At 51.1% G+C, this 18,081-nt stretch overlaps 1 protein-coding gene across 9 annotated transcripts in view; it reads right to left on the bottom strand.

The window, feature by feature from the left end:
- The window catches only part of CIITA (class II major histocompatibility complex transactivator), a 56,222-nt gene that overhangs the window by 32,099 nt on the left and 6,042 nt on the right, over positions 1 to 18,081 (bottom strand). The window contains exons 1-2 of one of the 9 annotated variants that reach the window (XM_061152821.1): positions 13,184 to 13,377; positions 11,927 to 12,005 (exon numbers count right to left, since the gene is read on the bottom strand). The exons of 6 other annotated variants lie outside the window; for them this stretch is intronic. In XM_061152821.1, coding sequence (XP_061008804.1) covers positions 11,927 to 11,945 — 19 coding nt within the window. In that variant the 5' untranslated portion in view covers positions 11,946 to 12,005; positions 13,184 to 13,377. Of the gene's footprint in view, positions 1 to 11,507; positions 11,568 to 11,926; positions 12,006 to 13,183; positions 13,388 to 18,081 lie in introns of those variants that run through there. 2 more of the 9 variants (XM_061152820.1, XM_061152818.1) reach the window with 2 other exon arrangements.

The raw sequence follows: 18,081 nt of genomic DNA, 5'->3' as shown, positions 1-18,081 counted from the left end.
CTACAAACTCACCATAACCTGGAAAGTTCATTTTTTAGATCTCTTGGAGCCTCAGTTTCCTCATCTTTATTTTTAGGCCACGTTCACAGCTTGTGGTATCTTAGTTTCCTGCATGTGCCTGCTCAGTGGCTCAGTTGTGTCCAACTCCACGATCCGTGGATTATAGCCCAGCAGGCTCCTCTGTCCATGGCCTTTTTCAAGCAAGAACACTGGAATGGGGTGCCATTTCCTCCTCCAAGGTATCTTCCTGACCCAGGGATTGAACTAGAGTCTCCTGCATTGGCAGGGTTATTCTTTATCACTGAGCCTCCTGAGAAGCCCCTCAGTTCCCTGACCAGGGATAAAATCCAGGCCCCCTGCAGTGTGAGTATGGAGTCCTAACCATCCAACCATCAAGGAATTCCCTCAGTTTCCTCATCTGTAAAGTGGTAGTCCATAAGGACTAGGTGAATTAATTCATGTAGGGCCCTTAGGAAGATGACTGTCACTTTGTAAATGCTTAAGGAATGGAAGCATAGCCACACAGAGAGCACAATATGGGTGATGATTATTGTTAATTCACCTCTTACCTCTGCAAGAATCACTGCAGATGGTAATTGCTGCCATGAAATTAAAGGATGCTTGCTCCTTGGAAGAAAAGTTATGACCAACCTAGATGGCATACTAAAAAGCAGAGACATTACTTTGCCTACAAAGGTCCGTCTAGTCAAGGCTATGGTTTTTCCAGTAGTCATATATGGATGTGAGAGTTGGACTATAAAGAAAGCTGAGCACCAAAGAATTGATGCTTTTGAACTGTGGTGTTGGAGAAGACTCTTGAGAGTCCCTTGAACGGCAAGGAGATCCAACCAGTCCATCCTAAAGGAAATCAGTCTTGAATATTCATTGGAAGGACAGATGCTGAAGCTGAAGCTCCAATCCTTTGGCCACCTGATGCGAAGAACAGACTCCTTGGAAAACACACTGATGATGGGAAATATTGAAGAAGGCAGGAGGAGAAGGGGAAAAGAGAGGATGAGATGGCTGGATGGCACCACCAACTCAATGGACATGAGTTTGAGTAAACTCCTGGAGTTGGTGATGGACAGGGAGGCCTGGCGTGCTGTAGTCCATGGGGTCACAAAGAGTCAGACACGACTGAGCACTGAACTGAACTGAACCTCTGCAAAATTGATAAGGAGATCTTTTCTCTTCCATTCCTACTTTTCAACATTGTGAAGCCAAGATTCCTGTTCTTTTGCATAAGAGGATCCCACAGCCTCCACAGGAGCAAGTAAGCCCTAGAATCAGCAGTGCCACCTGGAATGTTTGCTGTCAGACATCCCAAACATACATGTCAGCACCTCCCTGCATCTCCAAGACAAAGCCCACACTGTACACACTTCCTCTTGAATAGACAAGGATTTGCAACTTGACATAGACGTCTGCCTCCAGCCCCCAATCTGAGTTCACCAAGAGCCCTAGGGAGGAGGCAGCTGGAGTATTATGCCCAGTTGACGAAGGAGGATCCTCAAACACCTTGCTGAAATGGCCTGTCCAAGGTCATCCTGTTGGAAAATTTGACTTTGAATCCTGGCTAGGAGATCTTAGGCAAATGACTTAACCTTTAGGAGTATCAGCTTTCCCATCACTAGGTTGGGATAACGATACTTAATTTGTGGGACCATCAAGAGGCCAGGAAGGGCCCTGCATGGTACATCAGGCCCACCAGAGGCCATGGTAAGAGGAAGCCCAATCTACTGGGAGCCTGAGAATCCAGGCTTTCACTTTGGAGCTCCCCACAGTACCATACTGCCTCCCATTCATGCCAAAATCAACTTAGCCTGGGACCTGCTGGTGTTCCCATAGCCATGTTTCCTGTGTCTCTATAAGCTTAGGAAGCGCTTCAGAGGCTCCTTACTGGGCTCCTCCCTCCTTGTGCAATTCCAGAAGGGGCTGGGGGCCGAGGGCCCTGACCACCCCACTGCAAGGGAGAGAGTCCCCTACAGATCCCGCACCACAGGCCAGAACCTCCAGGCGAGGGACCCTGTGAGTGCAGGAATCTTCCTTCTTGCTCACCTACCCCCCATGCCCCAACACACAGCAACCCCTCTCCATCAACAGGAAAGAAGGCGCAGAGCTAGAATCCATTGGTGCCTCTGATTGCTGGGCATCAAATGACATGTTTATAGGTATTATCCTCTTTAGCTGAACTCACACCGTAGTCATTTGTCTTCCCACTCCTCAGATGAAGAAACAGGCTCAAAGAGAAGAGCAAAGAACTGGGGTCTGAAGCAGCTGCCTGGCCCCAAGTCTCAGCTTCTTCCAGGCTCTCGGCAACCAACCCCTGGCCACACTGGGGAGGTGCCTTCGCCTGGCGGCGCACGGAAGCGTGAGTGGCAAGACGATTTCTCCTTTTGAGAAGCTGTTGGGGGCGCAGCCGAGGAGTGAGCTGTGTCTTTTTGGTTAAAGGGCAGTATTTTTAGAAGGTCCTCTTTGGACCCGCCCTTCCCCTTGGGCCACCAACATCTACATCCCACTTGAGAAAAAGTGCCTAATCCTTTTGCCACCAAAAGTCCCTTTGGGGGTTTGTTTCCATCTCCACTTCACATGACACCATAGGTTTTGAAAGGACACACACACTCAAGTGGTTCCTGAAATAAAGCTTCATTTCCCTCTCCCCGGAGGGAAATTAAACATTACCAGAATGTTCTAGCTCAGATGTTGATATTCAGTTTTTACAGTTCTTCTGTGCTCTGTCTTGGCTGGGGAGAGTCCTTTTTTGTCTAGGGGTGGTGTTGATGTGCTCTGTTTGTTATCTTGTATCAAGGGTCACAGCAGCTCTGGGAGATTGGTATCACTGTACCCCTTACACAGATGGTGACAATGAGGTGAGGCTCAGTTATCAGTTGCTCTCTTCCCAGAGAGGGGGGTATATCCTTGAGGATCTGAGGAGACGCTGAGAAGCAGAAGTTTTCAGCACTGCTCTGCGCTGTGATGAAAGAGCATGAGAAGAAACACTTCCCTACTTGTTGACTGTGAGTTCCTCTCAAGGAAGAAGTGGAAAATCTCTGAACTGTGTGTCTAGAGACACAGGTTTGACTTCCAATTCTGCCTTTGATCTTGAATTCCTTTCTTTACCCATCTGAGCCTTAGTTTTGCTAGCTGGGTGTAGAAGCCCACTCAGACGAGGCATTTAGGGGTTTTAGATTCCTCATTGCATACCAGCTTTCCTCCCTGCCTTTCCCCCAAAGCCCCCTAACACCACTCTGCCCCCCAACTTCATGATAAACTGCTTCCAGATGCCACATGGGAACAGGAAGCCAGGAGCCCAGGGTTACTTATCTACCACAAGCAGCTCCCAGTCAGCATCTCAGTGGATCAAACAAGTTCCTCTTTTCCTCTTGCACCCTACAGGCCCCCAGATAAACTCGACAAGACACCTTGCACTTTTTTCCTCTCCTAATCTGTAAAACAATGATTTACTGAGCATCCCCTACAAGAAAGTCACTGGGCTCAGTTCTCTGAGGGCCTTAGAGGGGTTTAAAATACAACCCCTGCCAAGAAGCTTGCAGTATAGGCCTCGATGATATTTTAGGAAAGAGACAAAATGTGAGGTTAATGGTACAGTGCAAGCTCTGGGTTCAAACTCCAGTTCCACGCTAACTGGGTGACCTCAGATAAGTTGCTCGGTGTCTCCGAGTTGTGGAATCTACTGCTGTTAGGTCGCACGGCGTTGACCTCATGAGACTGCAACACGTGCGTGCATGTGTGCTCCGTCGCTTCAGTCGTGTCTGACTCTGCGACCCTGTGGATGTAGCCCCGCCAGGCTCCTCTGTCCATGGCAGTCTCCTGGCAAGAATACTGGAGTGGGATGCCATGCCCTCCTCCACGGGATCTTCCCAACCCAGGGATCGAATCCAAGTCTCCTGTGGCTCCTGCATTACAGGCAAATTCTTTACCGCTGAGCCACCAGGGAAGCCCTCATTAGGCTGCTATGACTTGCCTAAAATGACATATCCAAGAAGTACTACTAAGATGTAAGCTCCAATATGGAGCTGCAAGGTGTCACTTGCCACCGTACAAGTGGCAAAACTAGAAAACTGGACTATGCCAAGGGGTTGGTGGGAGTGGATGTTTGCAGGGGCACCTGCAGAACAACCTGGAACCCTTTAGAATACCTAAGGATGCAGAGATCCTACAATTCAGTGATTCAATTCTTGGATATACAGCAAAGAAATGCCCACATAGCTCCATGAGGACACCCATCGGAAGTTGCCCACTGCCGGTACTGTTTGCGGTGACCAGGAGTTGGAGGCCACCTGCATGTCCGCTGCTAGGGGAAGGATGGTACCAAGTAGCTGCTGCAATCTGCAGGGGATGATGCTGTGATTAGAAGCCACAGTCCAAATGCACATGGAGGCAGATCTTAATAACACAGTAGAGAGTGGAAACGTATGAAGCAGAGTAGCTCTGATAACCCTCTTCTAGATGTACAGAGTGACATACAGGCGCAGAAAGAAAAAGAAAGCAACATGTATTTTAAACACATGCCAACAAAAGGATACACCTTGAGCGCATTAGAGTGGGTGCCCAGAAAGAGGAAAGAGTAACGAGGAGAGGGGAAATTAAATAAGAGAGATGCCTCACGTAGACCAAAGATCAGACTGTACTGCAAAGTGAGGTGTGTAGTTAATGCAAGATTGGAAAAGGCTCCTGAAGCTTAAGAGAAACAAAACAAAACCAAAGATGACGGAAGCTACCTGGGGTGGGATATGTCTGTGGCTCACCAAACAGGGCCTGACGCCCAGATGCTCAAATAAAGAAAGAAAACCGCCCTCTTGCCACCCTGCAGACTGCCAGGGATGGGTGGATGGGGGCCCAGGAGCCCCCAGTCCTGGAAGAGGAGATGAGAAAGTGAAGGACTTGGAGATGAACAGGGAAAAGTGGGCACCGTCGGTAGAGGAGGAAGCCCCAGCCCTCTGGCCCCCGATGCTGGTCCAGCATGGGCGACCCAGGAAAATGAGACAGAGAGGACTTCTAGAAACTGCTGGTGTCAAGACTTTCACTTCCCAGAGGGGCTTGACGAGGTCACAAGAGACAGTAGAAACTCAGGTACATGGTAGTGCTTCGCGACAATGGGGCTGGAAGGCGGCTGAGGGTTCTTGTCATTTCTCCTCCTGGCAGGGAGATTGGAAGGGGTGTGTGTGTGTGTGTGTGTGTGCGCGCGCGCAAGTTGTGTGAGCATGTCATAGGAGCCAGCAGGCCAGACAAGGAGAGGTCTGGAAATATTGCAATTGGTTGGATTTTGTGCCTGACTGAAACTGCAGGCTTCTCTGTGCCAAAGGGGGCTTAGCTTGGAGTATGGAATCAAAATGAAGGGTGAGGGATTTTCCTGGTGGTCCAGTGGCTAAGACTCCATGCTGCCAATGCAGGGGGCCTGGATTCAATCCCTGGTCAGGGAACTAGATCCCACAAGCTGCATCTGAAAGAGCCTGCATGCTGTAACAAAGGTTGAAGATCCCACATGCTGTAACCAAGACCCGGAGCAGCCAAATAAATAAACAATTTTTTGTTGTTGTTAAGGAAGGGTGAGTTAGGCCTACAGACCTAGGTGTTTTGTTTCCTAAGACAATTTGTGTGTGTGTGTGTGTATTGTTGCTGTCACTGTTCAGTCACTAAGTCGTGTCCAACTCTTCGTGACCCCATAGACCGTAGCCCACCAAGCACCTCTGTCCATGGGATTCTCCAGGCAAGAATACTGTATTGGGTAACCATTTCTTGCTCCAGGGATCTTTCCGGACCAGGGGTGGAACCCACGTCTCCAGCTTGGCAGGCAAATTCTTTACCACTGAGCCGCCAGGAACGTGTGTATGTATGTGTGTGTCTTAATTACAATCACGATGTCTCCATAGAGAGTACACAATTAATTGTTGCCAAAGTCCCCATTACTTCCCATTGCATTCTGCTGGGTCCTATTTGGCACAGTGATGACCCCTCAGGCACTTGAGTTGGCTTGGAGGCCTTCTAAGGTCACTTCTCTCTCTGATCTGCTGGAAAGATGATGGCTTGGGATGGATAGGTGACTGGGAGAGGCAGGACTGGATTCTGTGCCAGGATACAGGGTTCTCGGAGCAGGAACGCAGGAAGTAGAAGCAAGATTGGCCCCGCTCCTGGCCACAGCGCTTCTCAGCAGTTGGAGGGAGTGAAGAGGAAGTGGGCTGGCACAGCCATGGAGACTGCCGCGCTGACCACAGACCAGAGAGACAGGATCCACACAGGGAGCCATGACACTGAGATCTGGGCCCTGCTCTGCATCTGACAGATTCTGTGACCCTAGGCAAGCCCCTTTCCCTCTCTGGTCCCCAGTGGCCTCGCCTATTAAATAAGAACGTCAGGCTAAAATGTGCATGCGTGCTCAGTCGCTTCAGGCGTGTCTGACTCTTTGCGACCCCATGGACTGTAGCCTGCCAGGCTCCTCTGTCCGTGGGATTCTCCAGGCAAGAATGCTGGAGTAGGTTGCCATGCCCTCCTCCAGAGGATCTTCCCCACCCTGGGATCGAACTCATGTCTCACCCCCCTGAGATAACTTGGTTCTGCTTTTCCCCACGTAGGGCTTGGAAATCTCCCAGAAGACTCCACAGAGACTACCTCTGAACCCTTGAGCAAGCCACCTATCTTTTTTAGACACCCTGGAGGACATCCACTTCATCACAACTTGGAAAATCTTGGAACTCTGAACAAGACAAGCCCGGCTGATGTGCGCGCCTGTAAATGGCACAGTTATTGAGGTCGAGAGGCCAGGGGCAGGGGGAGGGAAAGGGGGAAGGAGGAGAAAGCTTGAGTGCTACAGCCAGGGGAGGAGGGGGACTCCATGCTTGTCCAGAACACCAGCCTCCCCCACCTCCGCGTGGCCTTTCCTCTGCATGCCCCAACATTCCCAGCTACAGTCAGTGACCAGGAAAGGAGTCCAACAAGCTTTTCCTGGAAGAAAATCTGAGCCGGGTGCTGGGGCGGGGAGGGGAACGAATAGCCTGTGGCTGCAGTGAACAAAGCCAGGCTCCCAACTCCAGTCCTAACCCCCAACTTGACCCACGTGTGTGTGCTAAATTGCTTCAGTTGCATCTGACTATTTGAGAGCCTGTGGACTGTAGCCCCACCAGTCTCCTCTCTCCAGGCCAGATTACTGGAGTGGGTTGCTATGCACTCCTCCAGGGGATCTTCTTGACCCAGAGATCAAACCTGCGCCTCTTACATCTCCTGCACTGGCAGGTGGGTTCTTTACCACTAGCTGCACCTGGGAAGCCCAACATGGCACCTAAGCCAGCAGCAGACGCTTTGCTGGGTGTTGGAGACTCCAAGAGAAATACATTACTCACCAACCCTGGCTGCCAGTCTCTGACGACAGCTAGCAAGTTGGGCTGTGAATCGAAATCGCCTGAAGTGGGTGCTAAACACACAGCAGCCTATATCTCATCCACGGAATCTGGGATGGGGTCCAGAAATCTATATTTTTAAAGAGCACCGCCCTTGGGCACCCCTTTTCCCAAGACACACACTGTTGCCTTGCGGTGACTGAAAACTAAGATAGGCTTTGTTTCCAAGGCAGCCCGAGTTTACACTTGCTGAGAAGTTTACACTGGTAAGTTTACACTTGACTTTCAGTTTGCATGGTTCTATGGCTTTTCCTTCCTCCATGGGAAACTTCCAGACTCTGCATTTCTATAACCTTTCTACTTCTTCTCAGCTGGAAACCCTGGAGTCAGATTGGTCCCCAATTCCTACATATTTCCTTCCAAATTCCCTCAGCACAGCCCCTTGACCTAGTACCCCACCCCCCTCCCAGCCTAGATTGTTGCAAGAGTTACTAGGTCTTTCTACTAACCCAAAGTCTCCCAAACTTCAAGCATTCACCTGCCTCCTTTACAATTTTTTGGTCATATCTGCACACCACTTGTTGTATAATTTACCTAAGCATTTTCCTTAAATCAACGTTAAAAAAATCCCAAACATTTATTTTAAAAGAAAATTTTCTGGAATTGAAAGTAGAAATGCAAATGGCTAGGTGCATGCAAAAGTTTGCAACCTCACTATTCACAAAAGACAAAAGATGGGAACAACTCAAGAATCCATTGACAGATGAATGGATAAGGAAAATGGTCACACACTGGAATAGTATGCAGCCAGAACAAGGAATGAAGTTCTGACACATGCTACAACAGGGTTGAAACTTCAAGATGTTATGCTAAGTGAAAAAAGCCAGACATAAGAGAACAAATATTGTATTAATATAACTCCACTTATATGAGGCACCTGGAGTAGTCGAATTCATAGAAACAAAAAATAGAATGGTGGGGACTTGCCTAGTGGTCCAGTGGTTAAGAATCCACATTGCAAGGCAGGGGATACAGTTCCTCAATCCCTGGTTGAGGAACTAAGATCTGACATGCTACAAAGAAAGTAAACCCGTGGGCAGCAACTATGGAGTCCAAGTGCTTTGGAACTTTTATGCCACAGCTGGAGACTCCATGTTCTGCATCCCCTGCATGCCACAACTAAGACTCGACACAGACAAATAAATAAATATTAAAAAAAAAAAAAAATAGAAGGATGGTTACCAGGGGCTGGGGGCAAGGGGAGAATGGGGAGTTAGTGCTTAACAGGGACAGAGTTTCAGTTTGGACCATGAAAAAGTTTGGGAGACGGATGGTGGTGATGGCGGCACAACATTATGAACATACTTTATGCCATTGAATTGTACATTTCAAAATTATTTTCTTGGTAAATTTTATGTTTAAAAAAGAAGAAAACTTTCTATGGCTACCTTGCATGAAAAACAAAAAGAAAAAGCAAAACCACTATCTCACTTGCCACTGAAAACAAAACACTATCAAATTAATGTCAGCTGCCCTTCCACTTTGTTAAAAAGAAACATTAGTTTTAGACTGCTGCTAACATACCTACTCAGGCTTTCCTGGTGGCTCAGACAGTAAAGAATCAACCTGCAATGCGGGAGACCTGGGTTCGATCCCTGGGTTGGGAAGATCCCCTGGAGGGGGACATGGCAACCCACTCCAATATTCTTGCCTGGAGAATCCCCATGGACAGAGGAGCCTGGCGGGCTACAGTCCGTGGGGTCACAAAGAGTCAGACATGACTGAACAACTAAGCCCAGCACAGCAACATGCCTACTCACAAAACAGGAGGATTAAAAGAGAAACGGAAAAGCACCGATGTCTTTCCTATGAGAACCAGTGTCAGTCAAGATCTCTCTTGAGAACTGTCTTTGGACCATGGATCACCTGCAGATTCCCTGGTGGTTCAGCAGTAAAGAATCTGCCTGCCAATACAGGAGACGCAGGTTTGATCCCTAAGCTGGGAAGATCCCCTGGAGAAGGAAATGGCAACCCACTCCAGTATTCTTGACTGGGAAATCCCATGGACAGAGGAGCCTGGTGGGCTACAGTCCATGGGGTCACAAAGAGTCAGACACGACTCAGTGACTAAACAATGGACCGCATATGTGTCAAAGCCTGTGGGGACACGGGGGGTGTGAGCCCATGATGACCTCTCAGATCTCTCTATACAATCCGGCTAGAATCTGTGAGGGTTACACCTGGCACATGTGTATTCAAAGTGGTCTTGTGCAAGGCAGGAAATCATCAGGAAAGCACTCATATCTTATCCATCTTGTAGATACTTCTTGGAAGGGGAAGTCACTTACCCAGGGGGACTGATGCCAAGTCTGAAACCCAAGTCTGTGAGCTTCACCCTCTTCCTCAGGCCACCCACCCCCCCCAATCACCCAAGACAGACCCCTGGCCTTGGAGCAGGGCACCTGTGCTAACCTTCTGATTCTACTCTTCACAAGGTACTAGATGCCAGGTCCCTGCCATCAGACTTTGCTGTATCAACAAGCCTCCCTCTGACTATCCAGGCCCCACCCTGCATTTGTGGAGGCTCATGCCTTTGCCCAGGTACTGGATGGGCTCTCAGGGGACCTGGATTCAAATTCTGAGTCTGCTAACAACCTGGCCATGGGGTCTTTGACAAAACTTCTAGGGAAGTCCCTAGAGGTTTGTTAACATGGATAAGGTACAGCGGTTGGACCACATCAGTGCCTTTCAACGTATGTATGACCACTGGGCCCCCGAGATAGGAAAAACACACACCACACATCACACATCACACACACACACACACACACACACACACACACACACACACACACACCCACCCCCACCCCCACCCATAGCTGGTCAACCTGCTATTGAGAGCCCCAGGGCAGACCCAGCCAATGGGATCTGGGGGCGTGGCCTGGGAACCCGCCCTCTAAACAGCCGCCCCCATCCCCTCCACCCTCCTCCCGCGGGTGATTCCCACGTGTGGGAAGCCTCGGAGCCTCTGGCTCAGTTGTCTTTAGGACCCTTCCCTCCATATTCTGGGACCTTGGAGACCAGGTCCTTGCCTAAGGCAGACTGGGATTTAGAAAGTGGTTTGCTGGGGTCTCATCTTCTCCTTCATCTCCACGGCCCTCAAACAAGAAGCACTAATTTCTTTAGCCTTCTGACTGGCTGGGAATGGCATTTCTTTGGGGAGAGCGGGGAGGCCTATCAGTATAAGACGTCTTGCCAGATTTAGGAACACCCGGCTGCAGCGGGAGGTGGGGCACTTCTGTCGCCTCCCATGTGTCACCTAGGGTGGAGAGAGAGGCTGCGCGACTCAAGGGAAAACCGCGGGCATTAAGGGTCCCAGACAGAGCTAGGCGTGGTGGCTCCAATTCTGATGTTCTGGACCCCGGGGAGCCCCACCCCAAGCCGTCTCCTGGGGGCCCTTAGTTTCTCTCCTTAGAGGACGTGGCTTAGGACCCCAACTTGCCATAGAGATGCCAACAGTCAAGCACAGTCCGGGAATGCCCCTGCCCCCAAAGATGCTAAAAGAGAAGTGAGGATCCTTCCAATCCGCTGGTTAAAGGTCTCCTCATAGGCCCCCCGCCCCTCTAGCACTGGGGACCCCACTAAGAGGGCCGGGTACCCAGATTCCAGAGTCAGAGCGGGAACGTGACTCAAGAGGGAAACTGAGGCTCAAACAAGTGCAGCCCGGGTCCTAGGTCTCCGGGTGGAAGGGAAGCCTGTGATTCCCTCCCGTGCCCCCGCGCGCATCTTCGGATTCCAGGACGCTCAGCCAGTGTGGCTACCCAGCGTCTGGCCGCGCGCTAGCCTGCTCTGAGCGCCTCTTCTCCGTCCACGTGGCTCTGCAGACGCTCCCCTTCCCGACGGCTCTCCCTGCCGCGGCTCCTGGGCCCCGGTGCGCTGGGCAAAGCAGCCCAGCTCCAGGGTCTCCACTCCCATTTCCTGCGTAGAATCCTTCCAGGGATGCCGGAGATGAGGGGTTTTCTGAGTGTGCACTCTGCACATTTACCGTCCCCCGGCTTCCAGCCTTGCTGTGTGACCTCGGGCAAGTAGCTACCAGTCTCTGAACTCTATTCCCAGCCCCACCTTGGGGGCCGCAGAGGGGCCTTGGGTTACCTGCTGCTGGTCCCCAGAACTCCTGCGCGCGCTGCCTTCTGCTTCTGCCTCCTGCCAGCTCTGGAGTTGAGCAAGGGCGGGGATGGGTAGTCGCTGGGCCACCTCCCCTCCACCCCTTCCGGCCACCCCCCTCACCCCCCCCCACCCCCCGCCGCTGTCTTTTTTCTCTTTCACTTTCTCTCTGCACCACGGGGCTTGAGCCACCGAACTGGGGAGTAAGCAGACACCCAAGTCGCCCCTTGCTGCACCAACCACGTGGTTTCTCAGAAGCACCTAGTCCAGCCATCCACCGGAGCTCCAATCAGCCCCTAAAAATAGCCAGTGTTTGCTTTGGCGAGGTAGCCTGCCCTTAGTCATTTGAAACACAAGCCCTGGTTAGGAGGAAGCTGGCCCTCCCTTTCTCTCTACTTCAGCCCTACCTTGAAACTGACAAGCCATCCCTGCAGGCCACTTCGACTAGCTAGCCCAGCCACTCACTCCCGAGAGATGCCGGCTACCCTGGAAGGCAGAGGAAATTCATCAGGGAAATTCACCCCGGGCAACCTTGATTCCCCCCCTCCCCGCCCCCCACCGCCACACACCTCCTGACAGCTTTCTTCCCTCCCTTCTTCTTCCACAGGTCCTGCACCCCTGCTCCATCCACCCTGAGGCCTTGGAGAGGTCACTTCCCTTCCCAGGCTTGGATTTCCTCATCTGGAATTGAGGAGGGAGACTTCAAGGTGACTTCTGACCTCTCTCTCTCCTTAGAAAACTTCCCCTGCCCAAGCTCCCGCTGCTACCTTCAGAGCCGGCAAACGTCATCAGCCTGCAAGTTTGGAGGAGGCCAAGCATTTATTTCAGCAACATCTGACCAAAGATGTTTCACACTCTCAACCACACAACAAAGGCAACACCAATACTATTGGGTTCCTGTGTGGATCTTCATATCTTAAAATGCACCGGGTGGTGTGCTAGAACCTTGGATCGCTCACCTTGGTCTTGAAATAAAAGTTTCCCCCAATCCCATTTAACAGCTCAGGAAACAGCTCAGACTCAGGATAGTCTGGGGACCCCATGTCACTTAACAGCCAGCCAGGCAGCGCAGCTGGGGTTCAAACCTGCGGGCTGCTTTCAGAGCTGATACCAGATGTCTGTTATCTCTCAGCATCTGTCCCCTGTCCCCCACTATTCCACAAAGTGCCAGCTGGAAATGAGAGAGAGGGTAGCATTGGTCCAGGTACCCGGATACTGCCCACCAGGCTCAATGTCTAGACTAATGGGCTGACGCTGGCTTTGGTGTCCCTGCGTCCTGGGGATGGGGTGGGTCTGGCAGGGGTTCCACCGTTCAAGGGCACGCTTCAGTGTTTACCTGGCAGAGAGAGGACCTTGCGGTTGGCAGAGCCCAGCCACCAACACTGAGAGATGACAACACGCCCCCTGGAAGTCAGCCCTCTAGTACCCTTCAGGCTGATCAAGTCCTCTTACATTCCAGACACCTGAGTGAAACTGCAGGTCCCTCAGTGGAAGGAAGTGGCAAACCACCTCACTTCTTCCAAAAGCCCCAGCAGGCCAAAGACCCCCCTCCCGCCATCCTCACCCCCAGTTCAGAGCCGTGTCTCCGTTTATTTGGGATGGCGGGACATCACTCTAAATTAAGAAGCATTCTCAGCCCCAATATCCCCCACCCGCCTTTTTACCTTGGGGCTCTGGCAGGTAGGACCCGGCAGGGCGTGGAGCCAGGCAACGCATGGTGTGGGAAACGCAGGGAGGCAGCAACTTCCGGACTCTGGCAGCCCCTCCTGGTGCCCACAGCCTGCCCAGCGATGTCTTCAGGTGCCCAACTCAGGAGCAGACAGCCTCATCTCTGGCCAGTCTCCCTACAACAGGTTAGGAGCCCGCCAAGACTAAGCAAACATGCAAAAGAAGCAAGTAAGGGACCAGCAGAAAATTCTCGCCTTACCAGGTGATCTGAGCTGCCAGATTTCTCTCACTAGGCACGCTCTAATTTGCCCACGCTCCCTTAAACACTCCCTTTGCCTGATGTTAATTTCGGTTCCCTGTTGTGGACCAAATGGGGTGATGACCGGGAAAGATAGTGAGTTGACTGTTGGAGGGTCTTCAACACACTGTCATTCTGAAATGGTGTTGACCACAGTGGAACCACGCTGGTGCCAGTTGCCAATATATTCCATCTTCTGTAGGGTGGGACTAGGGCCAGAGCCTCACAGATGCCTCAAGACAAGCTGAAAGCCTTTGCTGAGTTCTGCAGGCTCCCTGGATTCCATTGCCATCCCCCACCCCACCCACACACCAAACTGCCCTGAATTTCCCCAGAAAAAGAATCATCCACTCATCATTCTTATTCCAAGATATTGGATCAAAATATAAATTACTTATTAGAAAGTGTTACCCCAAATATGATATATTTAGATGCACATAGTTTGGGGTACCAGATATATGCAGCAGAGGGACTATCACAGGAGAAAGTTAGTGTCTTTTCAAGGTTCTGCCCAGGCTTCTGGAAGCCTCCAGAAGAAAGTCTCAGTGTGGGGGCTAATGAACTTTTAACGCCTCTTCTAATGCATCATCAACCTATCTCACAGAGAGCAGCCCCCAGCTGCAAGCTGTCAGTAGACAGCAGTGTCTGGCCAGAATGTAATGACAATACTCTGCTCTCCTGTTTCATAGTTAACTTCTGTGTGTGGCATTCGTTTTTATTTATGTTGGATATAAACTTTCCTTGGGAAATAAAATTGAATGAAAAATGTGAGTAGTTTGGAAAAAACCAAAAACCCAAACCTGTCGAGCTAATAGTAGTGTGCGTGTGTGCTAAGTCGCTTCAGTCATGTCCGACTCTGTGTGACCCCATGGACTGTAGCCCACCAGGCTCCTCTGTCCATGGGATTCTCCAGGCAAGAATACTGGAGTGTGTTGCCATGCCCTCCTCCAGGGGATCTTCCCAACCCAGGGATTGAACCTGCATCGCTTATGTCTCCTGCACATTGGCAGGTGGGTTCTTCACCACTAGCACAACCTGGGAGGCCCAGCAGTAGCGTGGAGGGCACAGAACAATCATGAGGTTGGTACCGAAATGAATGACGTTTTGGAAACAATGACTTCAGTGCCTCAAGCATTTTTGTGGAAAGAACACTGAATTGGGAATTTGCAACCCCGTGGTCCAGCCCCCACGGTTACTAACAGATGGGTCACCTCGGACCCCTCACTTCCGTCGTGTGGACCTTGGCTTCTCCGTGTGCGAAGCGAGGGCAATGATGCCTATATTTGTATGGTGATTATTTTCAAGGCAGTTTCTGCTTTCAGAAGTCCCAGGAGGGGAAGTAGGAAGACACGTGAGACTGCTGAGAGTCAATGTGAAACAGTCTTGTTCTGTTAGGCTAATAAAACAGACACGATGAGTATTAGAAATCCCGAGAAGTCTCAACTTCCTATGACTTGGCACGCCTGGCCATTCCACAAGGACACCTCTGTCCTCAGAGGGAGCCAGCTCTGACGGCCGCGGCCACGGCAGCTCGGAACCAGCTTCGTGGCCGAGCCAAGCTTGGAACGAGAGTCCCCCGGGCCTGGGGTGCGCCTGTATGGGTGCTGTCATTTCTCACCTGGACTACCTGCTACCTGGTCTCTCCGTATCCTCCTTCGCCTGCCCCCACCCCAGACCCATGCTCTGTAAGACCCGACTCCGATCACGCCTGTGTCCACACAGGTTTCTGAGCTGGGAGGATGACACGTGCCAGCCTGCATTTTGACTGATGGCAGATGCCATCAATTGGTACCAGGAGGGCCTCGAGTACGGAGCCAGGAGAGGAGCACCGTGGAGCCTCGCCAGGTGCCCAGGGGCGTCCGAATTCTAGCAGAGGCAGTGGAGACAAGGAGATGGGGCGCTGAGGTGAAGTGACAAGCCTCCAGGCCTGAGTGGACAGGCCTCGGAGGGGGCCAAAGGGTTAAGCCGGCGCCAGGGTCTCTCCCTATTAGAGCATCCAGCATGCCTGCTGAAGCTCCTCTTCAAAACTCCCCCAGAGGCGGTGACCATTCATTCTCTTGAGCCCAGGATGAAACCAATTCCCTCCTGACTGGGGGAGCCCTCTTAGTACCTGCCCTGGGCACCTGAATTTCTTTATCTCAAGTCAGAATTCAGCATGACAAAGCTACAGGCAGAAGCATCGTTCAAGGTACCAGTCTGGGGTCCCAAGCCAAGCACAGAGGAGAGGAGATGAGGGGACTTAATCTTGCAGGTAGGATTAGCATCCCAGCGAGCTTACCATCCCCTGTGGCAACCTCTCCAAACAGACCTTGCTCAGCCCTACCTGCTTATCTCTGCTCAAGCAGCGTCCCCCACCCCACCCCTCATAGGACCACTCTCCTGCCTCCTCCTGTTGGACTGCATTTAAGTCATCCTTCAAGGCCCACCGTCATCACCCTTCCAGCTAACAACAACCTTCTGCTTTCCTCTTTTTAGCAAACTTGCAGCCATGGATTTGGCAATACCTCATGAACTTCCTATTTCATGAGTAGGGCCCCCTGCTGTCTCTGATGAGGTCATAAAGTCCTTAATATCTGTCTTAATGTGTCTGACTTTCTTATTGAAATGACACAGGATGCCAAGATCGGTTGAGTGAATGGTTGGCGTTTGAATTTGATTAAGGCAGACAACCTCTAAATGGATGGAGGGTCCTTCTGTACTAGGTTGTATCTTTTCTTACCCTTGTTGGTGACCTGCCTCATTTCTAGCAGATGCTAAATAAATACTTAAGGGAGAGCGAAGTAAGGATGTGAGAAAGCAAGGAAGAAAGATCAGACAAGACGTGGGGGAGTAGAGAGGAAAAAAAAGCTAATATGTAGGCAAATTAGGAGATCAAACCAGTCAATCCTAAAGGAAATCAACTCTGAATATTCATTGGAAGGACTGATGCTGCAGCTGAAGCTCCAATCCTTTGGCCACCTGATACAAAGAACCAACTCATTAGAAAAGACCCTGATGCTGGGAAAGACTGAAGGCAGGAGAAGGGGATGACAGAAGATGAGATGGTTGGATGGCATCACCGACTCGATGGACATGAGTTTGAGCAAACTCGGGGAGGTAGTGAAGCACAGAGAAGCCTGGCATGCTGCAGTTCATGGGTCACAAAGAGTTGGACACAACTTAGCGACTGAACAACATCAAGGCGAATTAGGCAGGTCAGAAGGTACCTGAGAACATAGACCTGTTCGTGGGTAAATAAGTGCATTGGTTGGTAGAAAGGTGGGTGAATAAGGTGATACATAAATATATGGGCAGTCAGAGAAATGAAATATTGATAAGTCGATAGAATTAGATAGTAGTTGTAAGTTGATGAATTGATTAGTAGATATTAGCATGGTTGGACCTTCCCGGGTAGCACTAGTGGTAAGGAAGCAACCTGCCAATGCAGGAGATGTAGGACATGAAGGTTTGGTCCCTGAGTCGGGAAGACTCCCGGGAGGAGGGCATGGCAACCCACTTCTTGCCTGGAGAATCCCATGGACAGAGGAGCCTGGTGGGCTACAGTCCATGGGGTCACAAAGAGTCAGACACGACTGAAGTGACTAAGCCCGCACAGGAGGCGGTTGGGTAGACCAGGAAAGTTTGAGAAAAGGCGGCTGGAGAGACCAATAATGGTAAAGTAAGGACACAGGTGAGCTGCTCAAGGTAACAACAAAGAACAGAAACCGTCCCTGGCTGAGTCAGGTGCCAGACTGGGAGCCGAGCCGAATATAGAACAGGCCCCTGGTCAACCCCGGGAAAACCCATGGGGACTTGCCAACTTCCAGTTGCAGGTGTTTCTACTTCTGCGGCTCATGTGGGTGAAGGTGAAGTAAGTCTGGCTGGCTGGGAAGCCACTCAAGGTGAAAAGCAAGTGGTCCTTGCCAACACATCTCCTTCCAGGTGTCAGAGGAGACTCGCTTCTCAGGGATCAGAGCAGGAACGAGGTTGGGGAGGGAAGAGGGGGAGAAAGAAGGGAGCGTGCAGCCTTCCCCCTCTCTGGGTCATGGCTCGGGCGACTCTCATCCTAAGGACCAGATGGGGAAGGAAGTGGCAGGAAGAACTTAGCAGTCTAGGGTATGTCCCTCCCTTTCCAATAAATCAGGCAACATCCAAGAAGGAGTCTTTTTTCTGTGTTTCCTAGATCAGGGTTCTCATGGGCAAAACTACCACATTGTGAAAACACAGAGCGACAAAACAGTGAAGGAAAGCCAAAGGAAACAGTAATATGTAAAGCCACCGCAGGGGTGTCCCGCAGCCTCTGAGAAGGCTCGCCCCAAGAGCACCACTGCGCCTCCATCCACAAACCTGAGGCCGGCTGGGTCTGACCTTGCCACCGGTCATCCTTCCATTCACTTTGAGTCTGTGGTTGCCCTGAATGCCACCCTGGAGGCTGACGAATCTGAAGGAGCTTTCCTCCTGGCAGGAATGCATGTTTTGGATGATGTCATTGAATTCTCGGAATAGCCACTCTGGATGCTAGTATCGCCTCCATTTTACAGATGGGGAAACCGAGGGATCCCAGGAAGGGATCGGCGTCCTAGCCCTTGGAATCAGGGAGTCACAGCTGGCACCAAG

This window comes from Dama dama, chromosome 10 (assembly GCF_033118175.1).
Source record: "Dama dama isolate Ldn47 chromosome 10, ASM3311817v1, whole genome shotgun sequence".
Lineage (NCBI taxonomy): Eukaryota > Metazoa > Chordata > Mammalia > Artiodactyla > Cervidae > Dama > Dama dama.
The sequence above is the reverse complement of the archived record's forward strand: the minus strand, read 5'-3'. Positions and strand labels throughout refer to the sequence as shown.